Source organism: Haliotis rubra, unplaced genomic scaffold, assembly GCF_003918875.1.
Source record: "Haliotis rubra isolate DU_JTF1 unplaced genomic scaffold, ASM391887v1 Scf156, whole genome shotgun sequence".
In the NCBI taxonomy this organism is placed as follows: domain Eukaryota; kingdom Metazoa; phylum Mollusca; class Gastropoda; order Lepetellida; family Haliotidae; genus Haliotis; species Haliotis rubra.
In genome coordinates, this window is record NW_025765514.1 from 1732858 (window position 1) to 1759270 (window position 26413).

The 26413-nt window shown below is 37.3% G+C and overlaps 1 protein-coding gene across 2 annotated transcripts in view; it reads right to left on the reverse strand.

Moving 5' to 3' along the window:
- Positions 1-1692: 1692 nt before the first annotated feature.
- Positions 1693-26413, reverse strand: part of LOC124270969 (atlastin-2-like) — a 32020-nt gene continuing 7299 nt past the window's right edge. For both annotated transcript variants that reach the window (XM_046706040.1, XM_046706041.1), the window contains exons 2-13: positions 13924-14138; positions 10349-10483; positions 9526-9630; positions 8420-8470; positions 7845-7907; positions 7120-7212; positions 6291-6429; positions 5571-5698; positions 5111-5167; positions 4326-4397; positions 3278-3709; positions 1693-2863 (exon numbers count right to left, since the gene is read on the reverse strand). In XM_046706040.1, coding sequence (XP_046561996.1) covers positions 2777-2863; positions 3278-3709; positions 4326-4397; positions 5111-5167; positions 5571-5698; positions 6291-6429; positions 7120-7212; positions 7845-7907; positions 8420-8470; positions 9526-9630; positions 10349-10483; positions 13924-14138 — 1577 coding nt within the window. In that variant the 3' untranslated portion in view covers positions 1693-2776. The remainder of the gene's footprint in view (positions 2864-3277; positions 3710-4325; positions 4398-5110; positions 5168-5570; positions 5699-6290; positions 6430-7119; positions 7213-7844; positions 7908-8419; positions 8471-9525; positions 9631-10348; positions 10484-13923; positions 14139-26413) is intronic.

A 26413-nucleotide genomic window follows, 5' to 3' on the forward strand; every position in this document is an offset into this window, starting at 1 on the left:
AAAGATCTTATAAAATGTCATTATCCAGCATAATTGTAACAAGCATTACTCTCCACCGGACTACAATAAATAACCTACAAACCCAGGATTCGATTCGTTACATCCATCACCAATTGAAGCAGGCATGTGCTGGAACGGTCACACATAACCTGACAATTGTCGGCAGTACTGTACAAAACATTTTGATTATCAAATATTTACAAGTATGTACATGGGTCTAACTTTCCCTTCATGATCAACAGTAAAGTTTTAATAGGTTTTTCAAAAGAAACTCGCAAATACATGCCACCTTTTTGATGAAAGCAACAATTCTAAGTGTTGATTGATAATATCAAGACTTACTTCTGCAACGCTGAATCCCAGCACTACACCTTGATGCCATAAACAAGCCTCGAAACATAAACAGGCTATACATTGTCTCTGAGTATATCCACTGCTGGTAACAATAGCACTAATTGAATGTACATGTATAAACTATTATACCCTTTAACTCGTGTATTTACAAACACCAAATAGGACTAAATATTTTATGTACACAACACATTAATATGCACCATTAGTGAAACACTGAACACTGAATGCTTGATTAACACTGAACATGAATGAAGGCTGGGAGTAGGATAGAGAAAGGGGAGGTAACTTCTACAGCACACATGAGCAATGACTTATCCAGTTGGAAGGCACTATATGGATACATACACTTGGCTATTGCAGCTACATTGACACGGAAAATCAACTACTTTATCCAGTGTAGCTATTTTTAATAGTCTGTCCATACTATTGAGGGCTTGTTTTACATTTTACTATTTTTTAAGGCTAAAGTTTACAATTCAAAAACTCAAACCCACTCCTGTTATTTAGTATCATACTGTTCCCCGTTCTATGAAATGGACTGACTGACTGACTGATTTTGGTTTTACGCTGCTTTTAGCAATATTCCAGCAATATCACGGTGGGGGACAACAGAAATGGGCTTCACACATTGTACCCATGTGGGGATTCGAACCTGGGTCTATGGCATGACGAGCCAACGCTTTAACCACTAGGCTACCCCACCGCCCCTATGAAATGGATATAGGAAGCCTTTTGTGTGATTGTTGAACACAAGGTGATGTAATCATTAAACAAATATGGACAAAACTGACACCAATAAAGGGATTAACTTTCCAAGTGTGATATATATGCTCAGTTGGGGCTGGTACTCCTGTCCTTAGGAGTCAACAAATGCATTATAAAGCTATGAAACAGGATAGAAGTCATCTACAATTTCCTGTGGATGCCACTTCCAAAACAATTTGCTCAAAAAGCCAGATCATCTTAACATGGCTAAGACTGAACAATTCACAGATCTACAACCTTGACCATATCATTCATACAGGCATACAGCAAATAGCATACAGAATGTGTACGCCACAGACCAACCTTATTGCCCTATTCAGTATGTACAAGCAATACAATAACTACTGCTGTAGATTTTCATGGGAGAGTACTCTGTATCAAACCATCTGAACTATATTATGAATAGAGAAACTAATGGACCAATAAGATTTGTACCATCCTTGCTTTATGGGTTTCATCGTCATTGAACTCATTGATTCTAGGTTAGTACAGAACATATGAACTACTGAGAAGGTTACTAGGATTTCCTGAGTATAACGTCAATATCATCACAAACAGAATAGACTGATCATCTTTTCATTAACATGGCATGAATGCAGGATACAAAAACTAGCACTTGTTACATTCTTTGGCTACCTTAATCATTCTGTGCTACTGATCTATTCTAATTCTCTGATCTCAAGAAGTTTAGAACGCAGTTTGTGTGACTAGTGTTTAACTGTTTCACATGTTACTACAGCGATATGGCTGGTGAAGGATATGACAACCGTGATTATACAAAATAACTTGAAATGTCGGGGGTAAACAGAGAATAAATTAAACCATCTGTACATGTGTAATGTGAACAGATTAACCCCCCAGGTGCCACCCTAAAGGGGAGCTTGTCTTGACAAACTATGGACTACCAGGGTGTGGAAAATCAATGCATGTGACCATCAGAAAGAAAGCCTTAAAATTTAGCAGAGCTTGCATCAATTTTAATAAAATATTTCCAGGAACTAAATATAGCTTGATAAAATGCAAACATTGTGAGTATGACCAACCCAAATGACAGCTCACTCTCACTGCTTCATAAGGGGACCAAATAGTCAATTGCTAAACACATTGTAAAATGTTTTGCTTGTTGTTAAAAAAATGTTTTTTTGTTTGATTACGGCATGGAAATGGTGGGAAAAGCCATTAGGACAAAATACTGACTCATCAGATTGACAGTGAGAGGCCTGTTTAGTGGTTAGAAAATCCTGATCGTGTTGAGTTAACAACCTGGACAAGTGGACTGTCTCCGGACAAAGGAACATTTACATTTCATTTGCCAAGAGAAAAGTTTAAAATTTTGATATTTCCACACACCTGATTACCTAATATACAACAATACAGCCATTCCTGCCTTGAGTGGGAACTATGATGGAATCCTCTCATCCAGTGACATGCCTACAAATCAGTTCCCCTTTAATTCTAATAGGCTACTCATTCATCTCTGAGAATTTAGCCTTATGGCTGATACAGAGCTGAGAGGGCACCTGTTTTGACGAAGTTACATCTGTCACATTGTTTGATACTAACAGTCCACTGTTTCCTCATCTAGCACTGTGGGGTTTCTAGTAACGCACAAGCTCTATCTTGAGCCTACACCTAGAATGCCCAGTAGATGGCACTGCTAGTTCTTCTTTAGTTTCCGCGTGGCCTGCTTGGCCGCCTGTTGGGCGGCATGCTCTGCAGCTTTGGAATACACCTGGGATAAAGCCTGGAACAGAGGGGAAACATGAGTCTTTGTTCAATGAGGTACTTATCGCATCATACCAGATAAATTTGTCTTACATCTTGAATACTGATTTCAAAGCTCAGGGGTAGAAGTTAAAACTAAAAAATCACATTTTCAAGCTGCCTCACTGTTTAAAATTCATACTTTTACGCATAGTCAATATCTGAACTTTTCAAAGCCATTTTATCCTGGTCCATGCCAGACAAAATAGTCATATAAAATAAACTTAGATGAAAAGTCAATTTGTGACAAGATATTATTACAAAATATCATTTCATTACAGCTGATCTTTAAAAACTGTCAAATGAATGGATGATAAGGAAATCAAATTCAAAATGAAGTACCATGAGAAATAACAAAATGACTTGAATCAAATAAGAAAATGGATGAACTTACATGTTCCCAAATAAAATCTGCAAGCTGGTCGATGTATGCTCCGATTTCCCGGTATTCTCCACTATAACGCACATATAACCATGCACACATGATACCGAGAAAACCAATCATCACAAGATTCAACAAGTTGGCCAGTGACTCAAGTCCAATAACTCCCAGAATACCAGCCACCAAGTAGGACGCCACCATCACAGTGAACAACACTGCTGGTGTTCTGGCAGCACTGAAAATGTTCTTGCTTGCGTTGTGTTTTTGGAAGTTGTCAAAACATTCCTCCAGTTCTTCCTTCAGTTGGTCTGCATACATTCTGCTGAACTCCGGCCCTCCCATCTTCTTGGTGCTTGAGAACAGGTCCATCGCTCGCTCCAAACACTGACAGTGCTCTCTTTCCAATTGATCAGGGTTCATGTAGGGTTTGTCACCACCGATGAGCTACAAACAGACACCTTCTTTATCAGATGTTTGCTTTTATGATGCTGCACTAATCAATATTACCTCCAAGAAGCCATCTACAAGTCTGCATCTACTAAAGTCTTGACCACACAATCCATTGCGGGACATCATGAACATCAAGTAGAGATATGACATGCAATCAAGTCATACAATCTATTTAGTCACCCTTTACAACCATTGTGCTGGAGATCTAAATTCTTACCCCATGGGTCTCAGAATGGATCAAACTGCACATTTCTCATATTTTGATGAAATACCATTTCAAAAGATACCCTTTATCAACATACCCCTCCCAGAAAAAATTTTTTGTTGAAAGTTTGTAGCAAAAATGCACATAAGAGGGAGCCATTTTATCTTTGATTTTACAATAATTTCTTTGGTTAATTCTTCAAAAAGCCATTTTTTTTGGGGGGTTTCCAAAATTTAAAGAAAATCATACATGCAACAGTTCTGAACCAATTTGAAAACATTATAATGAGTTACAATTTCATGATAAGTAAAGAAGAACAACATTTGTTTACACTGATGTCTCAAATCAGTATAATGGCCATAAGCAGTCCTTCCAGAACTTTTCAGTACACACGGCGGCACTTACTTCCTCCATTTCTCTGGTGTATTGTAGTTTGGCGTGGGACACGGCAGACAAGTTGTTAGCTTCTGCTGTTGCCTGGAGAGAACGATTACCATAAGAATCAACAAGATCGACACGTACATAGGGTGCAAATAGCCACCAAGGCACATTCAATTTTGTGAATCCAAAATTGTGAACCCATGACAAGCTGTGACTGCACATTGTCTTTTAGTAGTGGTCTAATGTAAAACATGTTACACTTGGGGATTACACTTTCTTAGAGTGTAAATTCTATTATTTTCTTGGGGTTGAGTTCCACCAGGGACTTGCCACAAGAAACAGGATATATTATCCCTGAAAATAATATTCAACCAGAACAACAGGATGACATCGTTAGAGCCATATAGTGCAACATATTCTGATCAGTCTGTACCACTTCGAATAAAGATGTTCAAGCCACATTGTGTCACTACCACAAGTCTTAATGAACAGAATGTTCAAAATGTTTACTATGTCTTGCACTGACAAAATCTTGAAAGCTGGAATGAAAGTTTTCTGCTTTAAGTTTGTTCTTTCATCATGTCACACACGAAAGGTCATCCTCATTAATCACTAAGACACATGACTACATTAAATCTGCATTTTTTCTTAGTCTCCTTGAAATCCGAACAGGGGAAATTACTGTGATGCTTTGACTGTAACTAGATACATTACTAAGGTTTTAAGGAGAGTTTGGAACATGTCAAGGCCTATCTGCTTGTAACTCTTCAACAGACACCAACATAGAGGAGTTACCTCCCTTGACTCACCTGCAACATGGACTTGGGCTCTGGTAGTTCTTCTCCCTGGTAGATCTTGATGTAGGCCTGTAGGAAAACAACAACATTGTGGGTACACAGCTTCTTACCACACACAAGTCATATTCACTGTCACTTGCACGAAAGAGATTCTTCACTATTTTTCTCCATTAGGGTTTTGTCATGCAAAATCAACAACGCATATGACTTGTTAATTTTCTATTTCCAGCTGTTACCATCCCTTCGAACAATTCACGGCGGTAAAGTGCCAAGCATCTTGTTCTTGTTAAAGCCTATCAGTACAGAGATTGAGCGTGGTTCAGTTGCTTCTGTGTCATTGTAAGCCGATGTTGTGGGTGGAAACTCAGTCTTTTGTTCGTTTGGTACAGATTGAAATTTTAACAGTGATTTGAAAAGGCTGGAATATAGTTCCCTCAACAATGACTCACTCCTGACTGTCCCTAGTTGTTACCTTGAAGTATTCCTCCAGGTCCCTACAGGTTATCTGACAGCCATTGATCTCCTTGATGATCAGATTGTCCTTGGCCAGGAGGAGGGGAATGAGGATCTGCAGTTGCTCCTTAAATTCTGTCTCGATGTCTGCAACACAAAGCAGTCCATCATATCGCAAGTCAAATATCTGCTTAGCTTAGCCTACAGCTAGTTGACACAGTTCTCAGTATGCTTGTTCTGTGGTCACTCACGTAAGTAACGGACTGACATGGAATGTCAAAATGTCATATAACCTCAAGAACATTTCATTAAGATACATTAACAAAAAATCTAGTTCCTATATAAAAGAAATGAGACTATCAATATCTGCGAATTGTAAAATAAGTCTTCATGAGCCTAATTCCATAATACATGGCTTACTCCTTTACACAAACTGTCTCCCTCTACCCTGAGTTCACTCTGTCCGGGTTAGAATGTACCTTCAGCAACCCATGCTTGTCGTAAGAGGCGCCTAACGGGATCGGATGGTCAGGCTCACTGGCTTGGTTGTCACATCTCATCGGTTCCCAATTGTGCAGATCGATGCTCATGCTGTTGATCACTGGATTGTCTGGTCCAGACTCGATTATTTACAGACCGCCGCCATATAGCTGGAATATTGCTGAGTGCGGCGTAAAACTTAACTCACTCACTCACTCTGTCCTGCATACAGTCCTATATCCAGGAATATGACACGCACCTTTGAGTCGTCCATCAAAGCGTGGGTTGGTGGCCACCTTGAGGCCTGGGTGTGGCATGAGGAAGCAGGAGATGTACTCAAAGCAGGAGCTGATGTGTTGACGCAGCTGCTGCAGTTCAGGATGCTGCTTGTTGGAAATCTGATGACAAATGGAACGAGTTACAAAGATACTGTTTCGTGTAGAATGCACTAATTATCTTCCTGGTGTCAAAATTTTGAGAAAGTCGTATCACTGATGAATGATCTACTACCAGCAGGCTAAAATAACACATCCTTTGTGCTGTTTACATTCCATGTTGATGATGTAACAGTGTAGTATATTTGTCCTGTCACATATGATCCAGTATGTATTACTGAGTGAGTTAGCTGACATGATCATTTTAAGATTAACCCAGACCATCAGTCACATAGTTCTTACTTCACCATTTAAATAGTACAAATGTAATATAACAAAGATACTTTTGGCTGAAATATGTCTTAAAATATGCCTCTGTGTGTTGGATATATTGCAATATAACTCATACGCCAATATGCCAACTTGATATAAAGATAGTCAGCATATTGACCATGACAGCTGTAGAGTCAAGGGACATAACTCTGCATACATCATAAAACTGATATTAAGAATAACTATCTGAAGTGATAATTTCATTTTCAGGACAATTTTCTGGAGATCCCTTTATGACGATTTATCTGTTACACACATCAAAAGACAACTTTGAACTGTATGAACATTAATATCCCTACATGCTATTGACTATGTAGTCACTTTGTTGCTGCAACAAATCAACATCTTTCAGCGTGACTCAAGTCTGTAAACTTGACTTACCTGCAGCCTTCTGGCCAGGATCTTCTTTCCACCTGCCTCACCATAAGTTGCTTCATAGGGGAAACTCCAGTCTCTCACCAGGAAGTGCAGATTCTAGAACATAACAAAATTCAGCTTACCTGCGGTAATATACGATATGCACCTTTCATTATTCTCTCAAGCAGTTGTGTCAGTTATGTGGTTATGTGTGTGTGTTGCGTCAGGTATCATGTGCATGCATGATTGTTATGGAATTTGCTAAAAATAATTTTTAAAAAATTGATAAGTAGGTTGATTGCTTTGTAAAGAATGCACTGAACAGAATTTCAATAATCATCTGAAAGTTTCATTGGATTGATAAGCAGTTACATAAGAAGATTAAAATAAATTTTAAAACCATGAATCTAAAATCTGCAATAATCACTAAAAAAATCTGCAATTAGCATTTCATTGTTACTTATATTTCTTAAGTGATCATTACCTTCTGATTTATACAGAAATGTTGTCATTCTGTATTATATTTCAGTTTTGAACTATTGCAGATCCGTATATAAACCAAGCAAAACAGACTTAAGGCTCAGCTACTAAAGTAGCAAAAAATATGTACACACATCGAAGAATAGACTTCGTTTTGATACATCTTCCTGTTAACTATCAATTACTATGTTCCCAGTTCAGTGGTTATTATCACAGTTTTCTCTTGTTCCTGGTTACATATCTCTGGTCTGAGGAAATTGTCACCTTACCTGGAATGGTTTGGACACATTATCATTTGCTTCCAAAGCCAGTCTTCCATATTCTGTGAACAGCTGGAAAACAAACAACACCATTTTCACAATGACGTAGATTTGCATAGAACCCCAGTCTCAAAACTCAACATATTTTCACAAACTGCTTTGCTCCACAAGCACCATCTACCTATTGGAAACAGTGGCAGTCCACGATGAAATGTGACAGTCCACGATGAAATGTGGCAATAGTTGTGCTGATGAGAAGAGACACACATTGATCAAGTATATCCAACTTAAACGGCCAACAGCTATCCATGACATGGTGTCCACTTTAGGGGATGGTACTTCTTCCTTTGCAAGAGTTGAAAGGTAGGCAGCACTAGATTTCTGTATACACCCTTACTTGAAGCAAGAACTGTCAAGCAAGCATTATGCCTGTTAGCAGCAGTGTGCTGAGGAGATAGTGTCAAAAAATAATAAGCAGCTATCTAAATCAACACAGGCCTCCTAGTCAGGTGGAGAACGTTTCTGCCATCACTTATAGTTTATAGAGATGTTACTTTACAGTGTAGCCAGCTTTGTGTAGTTACCTGTAGGTGCTGCAGGTCGTCCTCCTGTATGTTCTGTGTTAAGTTGTACACCTGGAATACAACACACATATTGTACAGTTTCAGGTAAATATACAAATGAGTCCAGTAATTCCGTGCGTCCGGTAATTCTGCGCTGCTGCAATAGCGTATTTCGTATCGAAGGTAAACATCGTCTGCTACCACATTTACGCTTGAAATCGGGACATTTCTACAAGGGACTGGCTTTTAATCACTAAAGGTAAGTAAATAACAGTAATTGACAGATAAATTGACAGTTTTATGAAAATTCGTTTTCTTCAGACTTTTAAACCTTTTTCTTCGTTATTCATAATTGGATTTAATATGAAACACTCTTCCTTATATTGATGAAGTGATTTTTAAAAACAATCTGGCCGTAATACGCTTCCAGCTGGATGTTATGTGCATCAGTTTCTGTGCAGAATTACCGGACAGCAAGTGATGTTGTCAGAACGCTGGTAAGGTCAACCGTATGGCATAATGCAACGTTAGAATCTTGTGGTCGTCAATAAAACTTATATTTCTAGGTAAATATGATGCATACCAGCATGTTTAGTCACGTAAACCACAAACAATAAGAGACGTTAGTTGCCGTGTTGCGATCGATGTGCTTAGGTGCGCGGAATTACCAGACGGCATTGTACTACAGCTTGGTCACCACCACACAACCATCAGAACACAACTACCTTCCATTATAGATTATTCAAGACGAAAACAAAGACAGATGAATGTTAGTTGAAGAATGGATATACAGACATTCACAATGAAAGCCTCAAGTTGACTGAATGCTGCTGATGCTCCATTTAGTGACATTCAAGCTGAATGAGTATTCCAAATAAAGAATACTAAATAATTAATGACAACTTTTTTCTACACCTTGTAAGGAGTTAATGGTTTCTATCATTTCATCAATATTAAGATAAATAGCAAAGTTCTACATTTACCTATCTATGACTATGTCCATTGTATTGAGATGAGAAAGAAACATCTTGTTTAGTGTTTATTACCGTAGCGGTAAAGTCAAGCATCAGAGCTCCCATTACAAATTTAAAGGACAAACAGTCCAGAGTTATGAACGTTCAGCTTACCTGCACGGAACTGATCATTGTGCTGAGGGCAAACACTGTTGCACAGTCACGCACGGTGGACTCGCTGTCAAACGCACCCTGGGTGTCCATCAAGATGACAGCCACCTGTAAATCATAATGAATGAAAAGTACCCCCCACAATTTGATTGGTACCAATAGTTTGTGCTTCTTTCATGTACTTATGTCCTCTTTTCTTATATACAGAAAGTTTCCTCTTTCCTTCACTACTGCTAATATCTAATCAGGGATTCAATTTTTTTTTAAAAAGCCACTTGCCACGACTAATTTTCCACTTGCCCTGATATTTTTAATGACATAATTATGATGATGTAATTATGAAAGAAGAAATCAACATGGTATTTGATGTTAATGTTTACTGGACTATTTATTGAAAAGTGATAAATAGCAAAGAAAGATAACTCTACTTTATTATCATTGCGAAATTTAATAGCTACATTTTGAGCAGATATGAAATTAAATCAAAGTTTATTTGCAGTTTGAAACCATAAGTGGAAATTATCTAGTAGCCCACGGACAAGTAAGATACCATTATTTGATTGCCCGAAATGAAAACTGACGTGTCCCGGGCGTCGTGGCGATGGGATTTTTGAACCCCTGCTAATATACTAATCCTCCCTTGTTGGACTGAACTAACTTGATCTGCTAATGAAATGTCTACAAGTTAAACCAAATTTGGCAAAAACTGGCTTTTTGTTTATAGATATTGTCTAAAAACTAAATATGTAAACACAATGGCAGGACAACCTCCACAACACCATGTAAGTCAGCCCATATATACTTAACACTGATATGATCAACTTACTTCCTCTCCACTCGGGATATGGCAGATGAAAGGTTCACTCCACAGGAGGATTCCAGTGGTATCTCGCTCGGATCCTCCCCGCCACGAGAAGCCTTCCAGTGGAGAGTCATCATCACCAAGCCAGTCCGGGGAACACTACATAACAAAGCCTCATCATAATGCCATGCAGTACCATGCCAGTACATTAAGTCACGGCTCCATCATTTGATATCACTCCAGTTCTGTTCATAATCACACGACATGCTAAAAGCTTAACGTTTTATCATCACCTATTAGTACAGTTATTACAAAAAATCCAGTTCAGTGCATATTACCTTCATTTGTTTTTCAACATACCAACTTCAACATAGTCTGTAAACTAAACAAGAAGACAAAGTCATCAATATCCCCCACAATGGCAAAATATCCTTCATGAATATGTCTACGAGTCATGATTATGTCAAATGTTTTGGTGTATATAGAAAAGTGAAAGTAGAGTATTGAAAGGTTTTAAAAGTTCTGCTCCAGAAAGGAGCACTATCACCAGTTTCAGTCTAAGTCAAACTTGTTGGCATGGAAATGCAAAGATATTTTATTCAGAAATCCAAAACTACTAAAAGGCACCAGCACACCACCGGACCAATCTATGTGCCAAGTGTGATGAAGAAATAGTGAGTGATTTCAGAGTTCTGCTACGGAAAAGAGCACTACCACCAATTTCGGTCTAGTCAAATTTGTTGCCATGGAAATGCCAAAGTATTTAATTCAGAATTCCAAAACTACCAAAAGGCACTAGTACACCACCAGGTCTATCCATGTGCAAAGTTTGGTGAAGAAATATTGAACGGTTTAAAGTTCTGCTCCGGAAAAGACAAATGTGCACGGACGGATGCACGCACGGACGGAGTCCATTTTAATAACTCTCTCTCTCTCTCTGTGAACATTACAGTAAACCTGGACCTCCTGACCTTCACTCTCGATTTCCAACATTGCCATTATGGCTAAAGTTTATCTTTCAGGGTACCGCTGTACAAAACAACCTTAGGGCTAAGATGATTGTAACTCCCGTACCTAAACATAGGCTCACCAGAGTCTTAGTGCTAAGGTTGTTTTGTACAATGGTACCCTGGTCTGTAAGACTGACTGAGTTTGTTTTACGCCGCTTTTAGCAATATTCCAGCAACATCACGGCGGGGGACACCAGAAATGGTCTGTAAGATGGTAATTCACTCATCAATAACATTTAAATTACTGAACAATATTCAACATAATCAAGATATCTATTTTTAACATAAAATCACAAAAAACATGAAGTTTAATGTCTACCTTTGAATAATCTTGCACTGCTTATCATTGCACATACAGAATTAAGAAAGTTATTAATCAGCGAGCATGGATATTTTTTTTCCACAAATAACAGCAAATGTGAAACCGGAGTTGTAGCCAGCATGGTGAAACCACATTAAACCATTCAAAAAGAGAAAATTTCTGAATATAAATTGAAAATGTCAGAAATGAAATATTATTATGATAAAGGATTTATTACGAATTACCTTTGGCTTTGAAATAGAACACCAGGGAAAAGAACATGTTTTATTGTGCATTTGATATGGACAGTGAGCAGAATATTCTCAAACTGATTTCCAACCATCAACTACGCAGTAACACCTGCATAAACAACACATAAAAAAACCCTGTTTATCAATATTGTGAATAGGGAAGTAAAAGGCAATAGTCTCCAGCACAGCTGTGGATTATTATTACCAGCTGTGGCACAGACATGCATATAGTTATGTCATCAAGTAATGGAAATACATGTCTCCATCTGAATGCAGAAAAACATGTGAGACAAGGATTTTTGCCAAAATTACAATGTAAACTGTATACAATTCTCATAAACCTTGCTTTTAAAAATTTTAACATGAAAGTATTTGCAAGAAGGCATTTATACATGGTAAAAAGTTCCCCTGCTCCATAAATATGGAATTTATGTATTTTTCTCATATGAATGCCATGGCAAGCCTATATTTATCTGAATCAAATAAAGTTTTCTTTCTTTGAAAGCTGAGGAGAAAATATTTTCTTGAAAAATATAAACAACACCACCAGAACAACCATGTAAATATATGTTTACATTGATTTAGTTTTTGTCCAGAGTAAAAAAACAACCCACTTACATCTAAAAAATCATAACAGCTTAGTTTAGAGTGCATTTATGAATAAATATATAAAATACACTTCATAAAGCATTCTCATTTGTCATGAACCAGCCCTTTTGATGTGGAATGGCCTTACCTCTATGTTTTGTCCACCAATACAAATGTTGAAGAACAAAGCATGATTCTTATTCTTTTAAATACATCTTATATTTTGCATATTTATTAAATCAGCCATGCATACACTCAGTGTGCGAAATAGTTTCCAAATTTTGCTAGCCAGACAGGCTAGATACGCCTGAAAGTTACTAGCCCACAAAATTATTCACTGGCTACTGAATGTAGACATGGGTTTTATCATTACGGTGCTAATATGATGACCATTATTATCAGGCCATAATCTTGCATGATTTAAAAGTGTATTATAACTTAACAAGTTGGAGAGAGTGATATACATGTATTTACAAAATGACCCCATGAAAATTCACCAGCCATTCGGGCCAGTGACTGTGGAAATTTACTGGCCTGACTGGATTTTTACTAGCCACGGGCTGGCGGGCCAGTGGGTATTTCGAACACTGCATACACTCCCTTTTTCTTTGTTTTCTGTTACTTTTACAAGTTGCCTTCAGTTGCCTTTCTTACTGCGAAGCATCCAACAGAAAGAAGTGAGAGACTTTGGGTCAACCCCTTATATGAGCAGTATTAGCCTTTCAGTCATCAGTTGGCTTGTCAACTTAATTACTTTGACTGGGAAGAAAACCTCGAAGGGAGACAACCCACAACCATATGTATGTCACTGACAAACCAAGAGTCATAATCTGGGCAAATCTGGGACTAAAGATTCAAACCCATCATCACAGGGTTCTAGCATGCTAAGAGTGAGTGAGTGAGTTGGATTTTAGCAATATGCCAGCAATATCACGGCAGGGGACACAAGAAACACATTGTATCCATGTGTGGAATCGAACCCGGGCTTTCAGCATGCAGAGATGCCAACCCTAATTTAGCCCAATTAGTATTCTGGCCAAAAACTGATGCAAAACTTAGTACTTTCTGGCCAAAATTAGTATTAACTTTTCCTAAAGGTTTTCATATTTAATAAAAAATATATATAGATATTCTAAGAGCTTGTTATTAACAGTGTACTCGCCTAAATCAGTATTAAGTATCCACACATAGCTTGATACTGAATAAAATGTGGTTGAAATTTATTGTGTATGGTACATATGCTATTTGATAATTTAATTTAATGTATGTTATTAAAAGATCATATATTTTTACTGCTATCGTACTAGTGTATTTTGTTTAGTTTTTTCGTAACAAATACGATAAAATCGTATGGGTTGGCATCTCTGAGCATGACGAGCGAACGCTTTAACCACTAGACTACCCCACCGCCCCTGAAACATGATGAAAGAAGAATAGAATCATACTTACATCAGCATTGAGGTAGCGCAGGAAAAAGTCCAGGAGAAAAGATTTTCCCTTGCGAAAAGCACCTGCAACTGACACGACCACCGCCTTCTTATCCCTTATGGAGGGATGCAGGAGGATGCTCTCCAGCTTCTCTTCATCAAGCTCAAATGTGTGGTCATCTGAGGCAACGACAATCTGCACAGGGTGGCCCTTTAGGGGAACCCCATTTACAGAAACTGAAACAGAGCAGAACAGAGTGTCAACACAGACGTACTGCATATGGTGTACTTCAACATACCTTCACCACTGTCTTTCAAAGTTTTCATGAAACTTTAAGTGTTTATTTAAGAAAAAGAAAATTTTAAGTGTTTAAGTTTTATGAACCATCAAGGAAAATCTCCATTTCCTCCAAGTCTTTATGAACCATCAAGTATTTCCAGTTGACCTTACTCAATAAAACTTCAAACAATCCATCAATTATCCACGTTAAAGTGTAACAGTAACTGGCAATAAAGGTTATACATTTCACATAAAAATGCGTGTGTATGTTGACCTTGACCTCAACTAAGACATATCACCAACATTAGATTTGTTGGGATTCATAGAGATTAAAGCAACAAATACCATATTTCCATGCCTGTATATTTGTAGATAAAAGCAACAAAACTTGTATAAATAACCAAAAAAAAGTTGAAAACTGACCTTCACGTTTCACTAATCTTGACAAAAACATTTTCAAATCACAGACCTATACCTGAGAAGGAATACCAAGTTTAATTGAGCTTTTTGCTTTTGAGAAAATAAAACCACAAACTATCACTATTTCATAACACTGATCTTCGATTTTTTCATAACATGTCTGAAGAATTTCCCATTTTGAAAAGTCCATGGAAGAATAATCTTAGTCTGTCTCACAGTCCCCGAAGCACATTATTTTCCCTATTGTCCAGCCCTCCCTGCAATGCTAAAGCACTAAATGAAGCAAGTCTAGATTTCCTCAGGTTCAGGTTCTGAATCTCATTTCTCAATGTCGTTTTCAATTAAAAAGGAATTGCTTGTTTTGATCAACATTGTTTATTCAGAGAATGTCCCAACTCACTGGGGCTCCTTTTCAATTCAAATGTGTTTATTTATTTATTTATTTTTTTTAAAATTTTTATTTCCCAAAGTACATTTGTTGTTGTTGTAGTACAAAAGCATCATACACAACACATCCTCGTCATCAAACATTGTGCAAACATCACCATCAATACAATCAATCAATACATCAATACAAATGTGTTTATTTGTTACTATCACAATTATATAAATATTCAGGGACTCAGAGTTAATATTAGTCTAGAATAATCTCTGAACATGACATTCTAGGTTAGACTGTACCATCTGCTAGTTTAGTAATAAACTCCAAACACTCATTAAATTTCATGTTGTGACATTTGACAGACGAAACACTAGGGAGTGGGGTCAGTAAAACAAGTAGTAACTAATTTGAAAGTGTATTATAATTGATCAATCCAGAAATAAGTATCATGTATAGTATTGTCACACAAAGACTTACAATCAACTGGAACATGTACATCATCTACAGGGGTGGAAATAACTTTAAAATTGCTAGTGTACTCCGGTACAGAGGCACATGTAAAATCACTTGCCCTGATAATTTTTCCACTATACCAGCTGTTTTCTTGTTGATTTTTTTACATAAAGAACATAATTAACATTGGAAAGTCAACTGGACACAGGTACAGTGTGATATACAAATTTGCTTGGCCGACAGAAAAAAACACTGGACTCGGGCGTCGGGCAATGGGTTATTTCCACCCCTGATCTACATTTGATTTTTAAACTTAGCAGGTTTGGTGACATTCTGAACACCAGTTGAGTAAAAATGCATTTCAACCGGAGCAGTCTATTTTCATTAAAATATCCATAAAGGAATATATATGATGCTAATGCACAAGTAACCTTTTTTAATTTAATTTTTAGAACACATTTATTCATTACAATCACCCATAATTATACTGGTTCTGCTGCCTGGCTTTCATCAATAAAGCTGCTTTCATGCATATCCCATCAAGGACGTCGAGTCGTTAATGCAAAAAACGGCCCATTTATTTTCTGCACTTTATTACCTGTGAACAATACCTGTCTGCAATGTTGTAATGAGTTTCTACCTGCAGAGAGGCAGGGAAGCAGATACTGTATTGATTTCAATATGTCAACCTGATCATGTACTTTATCGAACTGCATCAATATCACCCAAAGCGATCGAGAACATGATTTTCCAATCTCTTATGCAATTATGCATATACTGTTGACTAAATTGGAACCCTTTCACACTGTTGTGCACTTCAGACTTTCATTCAAATGTTCAAAGCATGTTACGTTAAATGTTTAATATATTTATTTTTCAGTTGGATGAAAACAAATTTGTTCTGTATATAAGCAAGAGTTATCAGGAGTGAGTAAGTGAGTGAGTGAGTGAGTGAGTGAGTACACCAGAAATGGGCTTCACACATTGTACCCATGTGCGGAATCAACCCGGGTCTTCGGCGTGACAAGTTGACCCTTTACCCCACCGCCCAGAGTTATCAGGAAATGACATATCCCCTGGTCTGGACAATTCCGAAAAGGAGTTTAGCTAGTTACACTTTGGTTCACTGATAGTGAAGATCTTCAGTTCAGTAAAGATAATGATATTCCGTATTTTTATAATATCAGATGATCATCACAAGACTGATCTGTATAGAGTGATTGAGCTAATACACCAGAAATGGGCTTCACACATTGTACCAATGTGGGGAATCGAACCCGGTTCTTTGGCTTGATGAGTGGATACTTTAACCACTAGGCTACACCACCGCCCTGATCTGTATAGAAAGTTTCAAGATGAAACATTTTACTGCTCTACCCCCCTGCTTACAAGTGGATGGACAGATGAACATGCTAATTGCTTCCTTCAATTTTTATGTGACGAAAACCTCTTCTTTCAACTTCAAGATTAGTACTGCTGCTGGTGAGGGAATAAAACAATGTGTATTTTTCACTTCGCCTGATTGTAAACAGCTCCCCTTCCCCGACATTTGCACAACAGTCAGAAGCAAATGTCAGTAAATATTTCCACACTGGAATTACCAACTTCCAAGTTCATGTTACCCAGTTAACACACAGTTTGTTGGGATGACATACATATCACTGACCATACTAAAGATGGAAGCTCCAGTTCTTAGTTTCACACAGCTTAGAGTTTGAATGCAATACTGAAATACGTCTCATCTTAAAAGAACAAGAACTTTGAGCAATATAACCACTTTCTCCCAAATTAAGAATTAGGGAGCCTAGATGCATTCCTGGACATGTGACAGAAGCTATCCATTTCCAGAAACCAGTGGTTTGTACTTCCATCCACGACAATGACAAGTAAAATTGTTGTACCATATTTTCCGCGATGATTCAGACTAACATCTTGTCTCTGAATCTCTTTGTTTACAAGGAAAAATTATGTTAAAAAATACAATAAAATGAGCCCAGAACACTTTCTTTATTTTCAGAAACAGTGCTAATCTAGACTAGTGGTGGTCCGAAATGGAAATCTAATCAAGATTGATCGATAAACTAATTTTTACCAAACATCATAATTTGACATAATCAAACAAAAACAATGTAGGGAACACTTGTTTTCCATGCAACGATATTTTCTACATGGTTGGTTTTAGATGTTATATTTTACAGCACTACACTGTTCCTAATTTATATCCAGTCGGATTCCAAGAAATTTATGCTTCATACTAGTCGCCTTTAGTTATTTTTGCCATTAAATCTTCAAATAACAATTCATGGTTGGAAATAGTGATCGATGAATCGTCATAAATGACAAAACCACAATTATTTTCTCGATGATTGACTCGTAATGAACCAATCATCAATTATCAGTACTTTTCAAAATTCTCAGTACACTAATCTCCACTTGCCACTATGAGCTGTGTATACGGTAAGAGTGGCGAGGAGCGACACATCATGATACCAGTTTAATCTGGAGCTTTGGAGCGACATATCAGAAGAAATATTTCCAAAGGAACCAGTGGGTTTGTACTTCCATTATAATCAATGATAATAATGGTGGTTTCACACGATCCCGATACTTTACAATTCTAAAACAGGACATATATGACAGATAAAATGACTGAATCTTTATTTGTTATACAGGAGAATTGTGTTACATTCACACACACTTAAAATGCTGCCCATGTAATAAAGTTTCAGCATTTAATGCTGAAAAAGTACAATCAAACATATTCAGTATACCTTGATCCTAGGTTTCCCTTTGAAAGTTGTGTTTCTGCACAAATGCTTTCACAGACAATTCATGTAATGTATACCAGAATCACTGAAAAAACTCTTTAAGTATGCTTTCTAAATTTTGACATGCCTGACAACGGTTACAAGAATCTGTATTGAAACGCCGACTCAAGAATAAAAGAAGTTGTTATCCATAAAGTTTGTTCTATAAATTCCTATAAGGTTCAGTTTGTTTTAAAATTCAGAAAGTATTTCAAGAGAGACTCCCTCCTAATCCTAATGTAATACTCCTTACAACTTTAGGTATTTTATAGTATTTAAGTAGTATCGGGATATATCTCGTCCCTTGTGGCGATACATCGATGTATTATGGACCCTTGCGATATAAATATCCTGATATATCGCCTGAATATGTTTTGAATCAATGCACTCATATCAGCGTAGTTGACGATGCAAACATCGATACTATCGATGAATCGTTACACCACTACTTGCCACACATTCTAGACTTGCATGGGCTGCATTAGGTATATTTGTTTCAGGGTCTGTATGAAAGACTATATGATGGTTATACCATTTTGATTATATAACTATAGCATACTTCCAGACTGGATTCAAGAACAGTAGTTATTAAGTCAAGTGCAGAATTAATGTGTCCAATGTTTCTAAAGATCAGCATTGAACCAAGACATTTCATAGCTGCGCTGTTTGAGCAACATGTTAAAAAAAAAAAAAAACCAATTTAATTTCATGTTGTTAAAATTTTAAAAATATCTAGTAATTATGGTTATTTTCTGCAGACTTTATGATGACCCTCTACAAAGTACAGATATACATAGAGCGAAGACCGGGTTTTACAGGGGACTAAAATGACTGACTGAGTACGGTTTTACGCAGTTTTTAGCAATATTCCAGCAATATCAATGTGGGGGGACAACAGGGAAATGGGCTTCACAAATTGTACCCATGTGGGGAATCAAACCTGAGCCTTGACGCATGACGAGCTTAACGCTTTAACCACTAGGCTACTCCCGCCTACCGGGTTTACAGGGGAAATACTGATGGAAGGGTTCCACTGAAATCTTCTACGTAATGAAGCATATATGTCACTTTGTCGACATGAGCAGGCTTAGTGCAGGAATTGTTCATATAATAAGAATGTTATTACCTGCATAGCTTAATGGGTGTAATTTCTAACCCAGAATCCTCACAAGGTGTCGAGGTCAGGTCTCTAAATTATCTGTTAAATGAACTCTAAACCACATCAATACTACAGTCTGCTCCAACACTTCTGAGTCTACTAGCACAAACTTGTATTTGAGCATTATTTCCAGTAGTGGTGTTCCAATTTATTGAAATAATTGAAGATTGGTCGCAGTGACCGAACGACCAAGCAATCGATCACATTTTCTCATAATCAAAAACAAACGATTTTGGAACTACTGTTTTAGTGTTTGAAACACTTGACGACGGAACATATCTTAGTCGCTGTCAGGGCCTGAAAACATGTTTAATTCCTAGAAAACATACTTCACTTACTGAAAAGTCATGACTGAATATATCTTGAAGACTCCAGGAAGTTTATGTTCATGATATATTAGTCATCACTTTAAGGTAGCAAGTTGCAGCATTTTAAATTGGAAGTGAAATTTGCAAATGCAATTTGCTGAGTCTGTAAATAAAACAAAAAACAACAGAGAACCATGTTATACTTATCTGCAATAACAACCTGGGTAGGAAAATCTTAAAAATGAAGCTAACCAATTTTTTTCAATGATTCCCTTTGGTAATGAACCAATATTGTGAGATTTCAACCACTTCCCAACACTAATTTCCAGTCAGTCTTTATCTGAGTACACAGTCTGGTATTACATAATGATATTAGACCCAAAGAAGTTTTACTAGACTTTCGCTTCGGACTAGTGGCTCTAAAAGCACTGTCGACTGGTTCTCCTGGTTAAGTATTTCTGGCCTCTAATATTCACAGGTAAATGGGTCACTTGCTCCATCAGTATTCACCCCAGTCTGAAGCTGTTAATGCCGACGTATTCTTAGCTGGCTGATAATCATCTTCCCAACAATAGAACCGTGATCAACGGCTTAGTAATTTCGCACGAAATCACAATCACATCATCTGAATCATCACACAGATCTTAAAATAAAATCACCTTGTCAAGTATATCTGACTGCTCATGATGGAAACATCTTCCACGAGAGCAAGGCATGCATTCATTACTCCTGCCAAGACAAGCAATTCCCTGCAATATGTGATGTGTGGGGCAAGAACAACCTATATATAATCAACAGTTTGGACTCCTGTCCAAAACACTACACTCTGGAAACAGATTATTTATTTACTCTGCAGCAAATATCAGTAAATATTCCAAAATTGGAATTTGAAAATTTTAACTATAAATTGTATTTTTATATACTTGTCCCATCTCACGAAATTAATAAATTTCCAAATTCACATTACCCTAGTTGCAACTATATAACTTTTTAGAGATAACCTGTATTTTACTAACTGTAGACCAAAAGAATAGGCTTGAATACTTAAGTGTTACATAATTACACTGAATGCTGCATTAAAATATAATATTTATTTTTGTATTTCCATCACTGATAAGGACATTAAAATATCCCCACTTAGAATATATGTCTAAAAATTCACCTATCAAGGGTACTTAGGAATACTAGATAAATCCCTGCAAACAGATGCATGTACTTTAGCATTCACAACTCATCGCAGAGCCAGCACACATGGATGTTGGAGTAAGAGAGGGGAAAGGAAACAACTTGGTGTAGGAGTTTGTAAACATGTGAGGACGTCTGCATTTACCCATCGGGAAGGTGAAGAAACTTAGTGTAGGCGTCAAGCAACAGGACGTTCAAAGCACATTGCAGATTACAAGGGTTAGAAACCAATTTCTTTGTATGGGCTGTGTAGGAATTACAATAACTTCATCACTGTATTTAGGTTTCTAAATGTATGTATGAAAGGATGGATAGGGTTGATTCATGTGATTTGACTGTAAACTGATGATTAAATCATCATAAACTCATCAATCATTAAACTTACTAATTAATCAGCAAAACTAGAACACCAAGATAAAAACAACTACTTATTTCAACACCTTTACTGTGACTTTTGTCTCCAAGCAGTAAGGAGTAAATGAATCTCAAGAGTAGCTAGGAGAAAATCATCTGTATTCTCTTCAAGAAATTGTGGGACCTACCCATCAATGTACAATTATTTCAAACTAGAAAGTGTTTTTACTCGTAAAAACAGATGTCTCCCCCTTCCCCCAATTCAACGTTAAGACCTCAACAGAAAAAAATAAAATTGAAAGAAAAGTTCAAACCCCCAAAAGGCACATCTACATGATATGGAGAGGCAGTATAGCAAATTTGGTGAAGGTGGGTCAATTAGTTTCAGAATTTTGCTCTGGAAACGAACATTACCCTTCAAAACTCCAAATTGTTGCCATGAAAATAGAAAAAAGTGAAATTGAAAAAATAAACTCTAATCCCCAAAGAGGCACATCTACATGATTTGGCGAGGCAGTATACCAAATTTGGTGAAGATTGTTCAAGTAGTTTTAGAGTTAAGTTCCGGAAACAATGGGATTAGGAACGCTGACAGAAACTAACCAAAACCAATATGACATAATCATCAGGAGTGGGGGAACCTATGATGAAAAGACCCAGTTTCTTCTACACACAGAGCTTTATCAATCATATAATTAACCAACACTGCAATAGTGACCTGCACTATACACATGACTGAAAATGTACCAGTACATAAGCCAGGCTTCTACCATGACTTATAAAATGTGTGTCCCTTGACCCCAATAATCTGTTAGAAGGGTCCTCAGAGGATATAGCGAGTGAGTGCTTGAGTGAGTGCGTGAGTGAGTTTTTACGCCGCTTTTAGCAATATTCAAGCAATATCACGGCGGGGGACACAAAAATGGGCTTCACACATTGTGCCCATGTAGGGAATCGAACCTGGGTCTTCGGCATGAGTGAAAGCTTTAACCGCTAGACTACCCCATCGGCCCTCAGAGGAAATATGAGGGTCCTTCAAGTTATGAAATGGTGTAATATAGTACATTTTGAAAATTACTGTTCTGTCTGAAATAAATCAATGATCACATGATCAGTATTCATTATGAGAATGAAATAACTAACACCTATACCGGGCTCCAAATAATTTTTCAACTTCAGGAGTACATACTCCTTATTTTTTTCAACATAGGAGTACTGAAAACCTTAAGTGTACATCTACTGAAGTAGTGAATGGAATTAATGGAGTGTGACTACGACAAGACGAACAAGTGACACTAGTAAGCTGTCCGTTCATTATTCGTACAGCAATTTGATTACTTGACGGTTTACAAGCCGTTGAGGCACAGTCTTGTTTCTGAAAGAAACTTGTAATTTGTTTCTGTGCCGCCATGTTTACATACATGTGTGCAATTTTGACCAATCAAAATTAACCGTAGCAACCAGGATTCCCAAAACACAACAAGGGAAACCCCAATGTGTTGCTATCACGTAAATCCAAAGATGGGACACTGCTTGAAATAGATTGATATGTTTTAGATAAATACGTCTGTAAATGATTCTAAGCCCGTACACCATTGCTGTGGTGCGTATCTGCTATGTTTTCTAAATTATTTCCTACCATATCGTGCATATTTTTTATCCGTACATACGCTGATACGGCCCGTATCTGAGGTGAGGTGAGGTGAGGTGACATTGGGTTTAACGTCGTACTTGAGAATATTTCGCTCATATGACGACATGCATGTGTGTGTATGTGTATGTGCGGCAGCTTGTACTAGCCCAGATAGACTAAGGCTTAGTCTCTGAATATATATAATTTTGATAGTAACAAACAACCCCATCTATATTGAAAAGGAGCCCTAGGGAGACCAGAGATTCAGAACCTGAACCTGAGGAAATCTAGACTTGCTTTATTTAAAGAACCACTAAACTTTGTTTTTTGTTACTCTTTTAACCATTACATATGAAAGATTTGTGGTTAGTCTTATGCGGAACACCAAATTTATTCTTTAAAAACTTGTGGTTAATTAATACCGAGCGATTAAAAGTGGCCAAACAGTCGCCTGCTTCCCTCTCGCCCGCCAACGAAACCACAGACAGGTTACGTAAGAGCACTGCAGTGACGTCATATGAGGAACGATTTTCAGTTAGTTGTATAGAAAGTGTGTAGCACGCTCATCATTTTGATGATTTCGGCATGAACGCATTACATGATCGAATCGTTGCTTTGTCGTCAATTTGCTCCTGGGTCGGGTGATGGTGTCACCATGCACAGATTTCCACAGGACCCCGCAGTTAGTTGCTAAATGGGTTATGTTTGTGAGTCGCGGTTTGGCGTTGCCAGGAAGCCTGAAGCGATATCTTACTTGTGTTAAGATCGCTTCAAGGAAGTTAAAGAATCAAAACTACTTACTAGTTATAGTAAAATATGTATATGATTGATGACCATAAAGATTTTCCATAACACAACTTGTAACATAACGATTTCTTCCTCGGAAGTGAGGTTGTGGTCGAAGTAACAATAATATTGTAAGTAGTATTATATTGACACCCACCTACGCTGCCAGGAGAGAAATTGTTATGTTATCAAGCTATGTCACGCGCAAAATCCTATTGGCCATCAATAAAATACATATTTTACTACCAGTAGAAAGTAGTTTTGATTTTGTAACTTCGGTGAAAACAAACCTAAATAGCATTTATGCACAGACTGGCGGATGTTCCCGACAGGGCTACCATTTTTGAAAATCGTAAAGTCTGTTAGAATTAATGAGATTATAGTTTGTTTCATCAAGTTAGAAAATCAAAACTACTTTCTACTAAGTAGTTAAATATGTATTGGAATCATAACCAAAAGGATTTTGCATGACACAACTTATAACATAACGATTTCTTCCACGAGGCGAGGTGGGGTCGAAGTCACAATACTGCGCAATAAATTTCTTGCTACATTCACATGGTTAATGTCCACTCACCAGTATGTAGATACTAGTCAATGTGCTTTATATTTGGTCTTATAATCCTAATTAGTTTATTATCATACTTTTATGCATTTTGAAACTAAATAAAAGCTGACGATCTGCTGATACTTATAGTGAATTTATAACAGAACTGTAATATCTAGACATTTTATAGTTTGCCAATGTGAATCATAATTAGCACACACCCTAGTGTATGTTGTCTGTCTCATTACACTTCACGGCGAAAACAATGATTCTGTTGAATGCTACGACAAATGAACAAAAACAAAATGCAAATATTAAAATTAAAACAGATTAAAGTTATAGGAACAATATCAGGCCATTACCTTGTTTGAGGAATGTATCCATCAATATCCACAAAACTGTTCCAAATGATGTGTCTTTTAACAGTTTAATATACGAAAAGTGATAAATCTTTTCAGGTATTGGTGTATAGTCTCAATGGTCACCCAAGATAGCACACCTGGCAACTAATTGCATAATGTCCGCTTTCATTAAAAACAGTAATTTAGTTAGCCAATAATGGGCAATCAATCAATGTATTGCCGGTTAATCCTTTGAAAGAAGGGCGTTGTTTTTCGCAGACACCGACACGGCAGAGTGTATTCAGTATAGATTAGTAAATCTACATACATAAACACTACCTTTTGACAATTCGCTGTGTAAGATAAAAAGTAATTAATCAATCAGCGTGTTATCGGTTAATCCTTTGATCGATGTTTATAATGTTGAATATTTACTCCAGACACAAGAAATGCCAAATGGGAACCTTTGTCGGGTAATCTAAGTGTGTTACCACTAATTATACCTGTTATAAATTCATTAACTGACCATCAAGTGAATGATGACAAATAACATGTGTAGGTTTATACCACCTAACACGGGTTACAACAAGGGAGTATTAATTGCTGTATTGCATGTGAAAACTTATGGGCCGACACTGTTTTGAGAATACAAACAGATTTTTACATGACATGATTAAATATCGAGGTAAAAACACAGAAATGGGATCAATTTGGATCAGTCATTATACAAATAGGGCCTAACGACACCAATCAATTGTGACAGAAGCGTCTATGAAAACAAGTTGTAACTTCGGAAACTAGGCAAAGCAGGAGACAAAATTAAATGACAGTAGATTGTGAGAACATATAGCTTTCATTTTCCACAACAATTGTCACGATTTCAGGTTTATACAAGCCTGTAAACAAGATAATTTACCCCCTAAAATGTAGATGAATTTTGCATCGGCCCTCAAAGCTATTCCTCATATGACGTCACAGAGTCGCGCCGCTCTGATTGGTTGAAATTTCGTTCGCGGGTGAGAATTGTGCACTGTTGTCAAAAAGGTCGATTTAAGTCAATTAAAGGTCGAAATGAGTAGTTTTAATGACGGGGTTTCATTTATAACGATGCCAGTTAGTGATTTATGTATTTTTACCCCCCTAGGGTTTATGTGATCTTTAAGGCTTTAGCACTGCAGAATGGGCTTGGCAGTAGGGAAATTAATGTGGTTCAGGGACTGTGAGACAGACTATAGCCCAGACTGAAGCTGGTTTTATAGTGCTAGCCCACTGAGACACCATGCCGCAGTGAAGCATGAATACCCAACTCAGACACATTTTACTGACTCCGAGCCAACCAGTCCTTGTTGTACCCACTAATGCCGAGCGCCAGGCAGGGACCAATAAGTACCATATTTTAATCTTTTGGTATGACGTGGTCAGGCATCGAACCCACGACCTTCCGCTCTAACCACTACACCACACAGGCGGTCGCCCTTATCTGAAGCCCTGCCCATAGCTTCCCTGGACAGTGAATATTATTGTGTGTCTCTTGGGATGAGTATACTTTCCAATCTTGACACTTGTGCATTCTGGGTGCATGTTTGGCTTAACAAGGTTTTAGACCAATCACAATATGTACAAGACAAACTAATATGATCTGACAAAACTAAATGTACATAGGTTTACTGGCTCCTATTGGGTCTGTTCATGAATCAATTATGTCAATTATCATTTGCATGATGATACACCAGCTGATATGTGATGTAGAGCAATGATAGTGAGCAATATGTATCAAATATAACTCATTCACAATAAATACTAGTTATTGACTTGTGTTTTGACAAAATGTAACTATTATGTTCTGCTAATATGGAA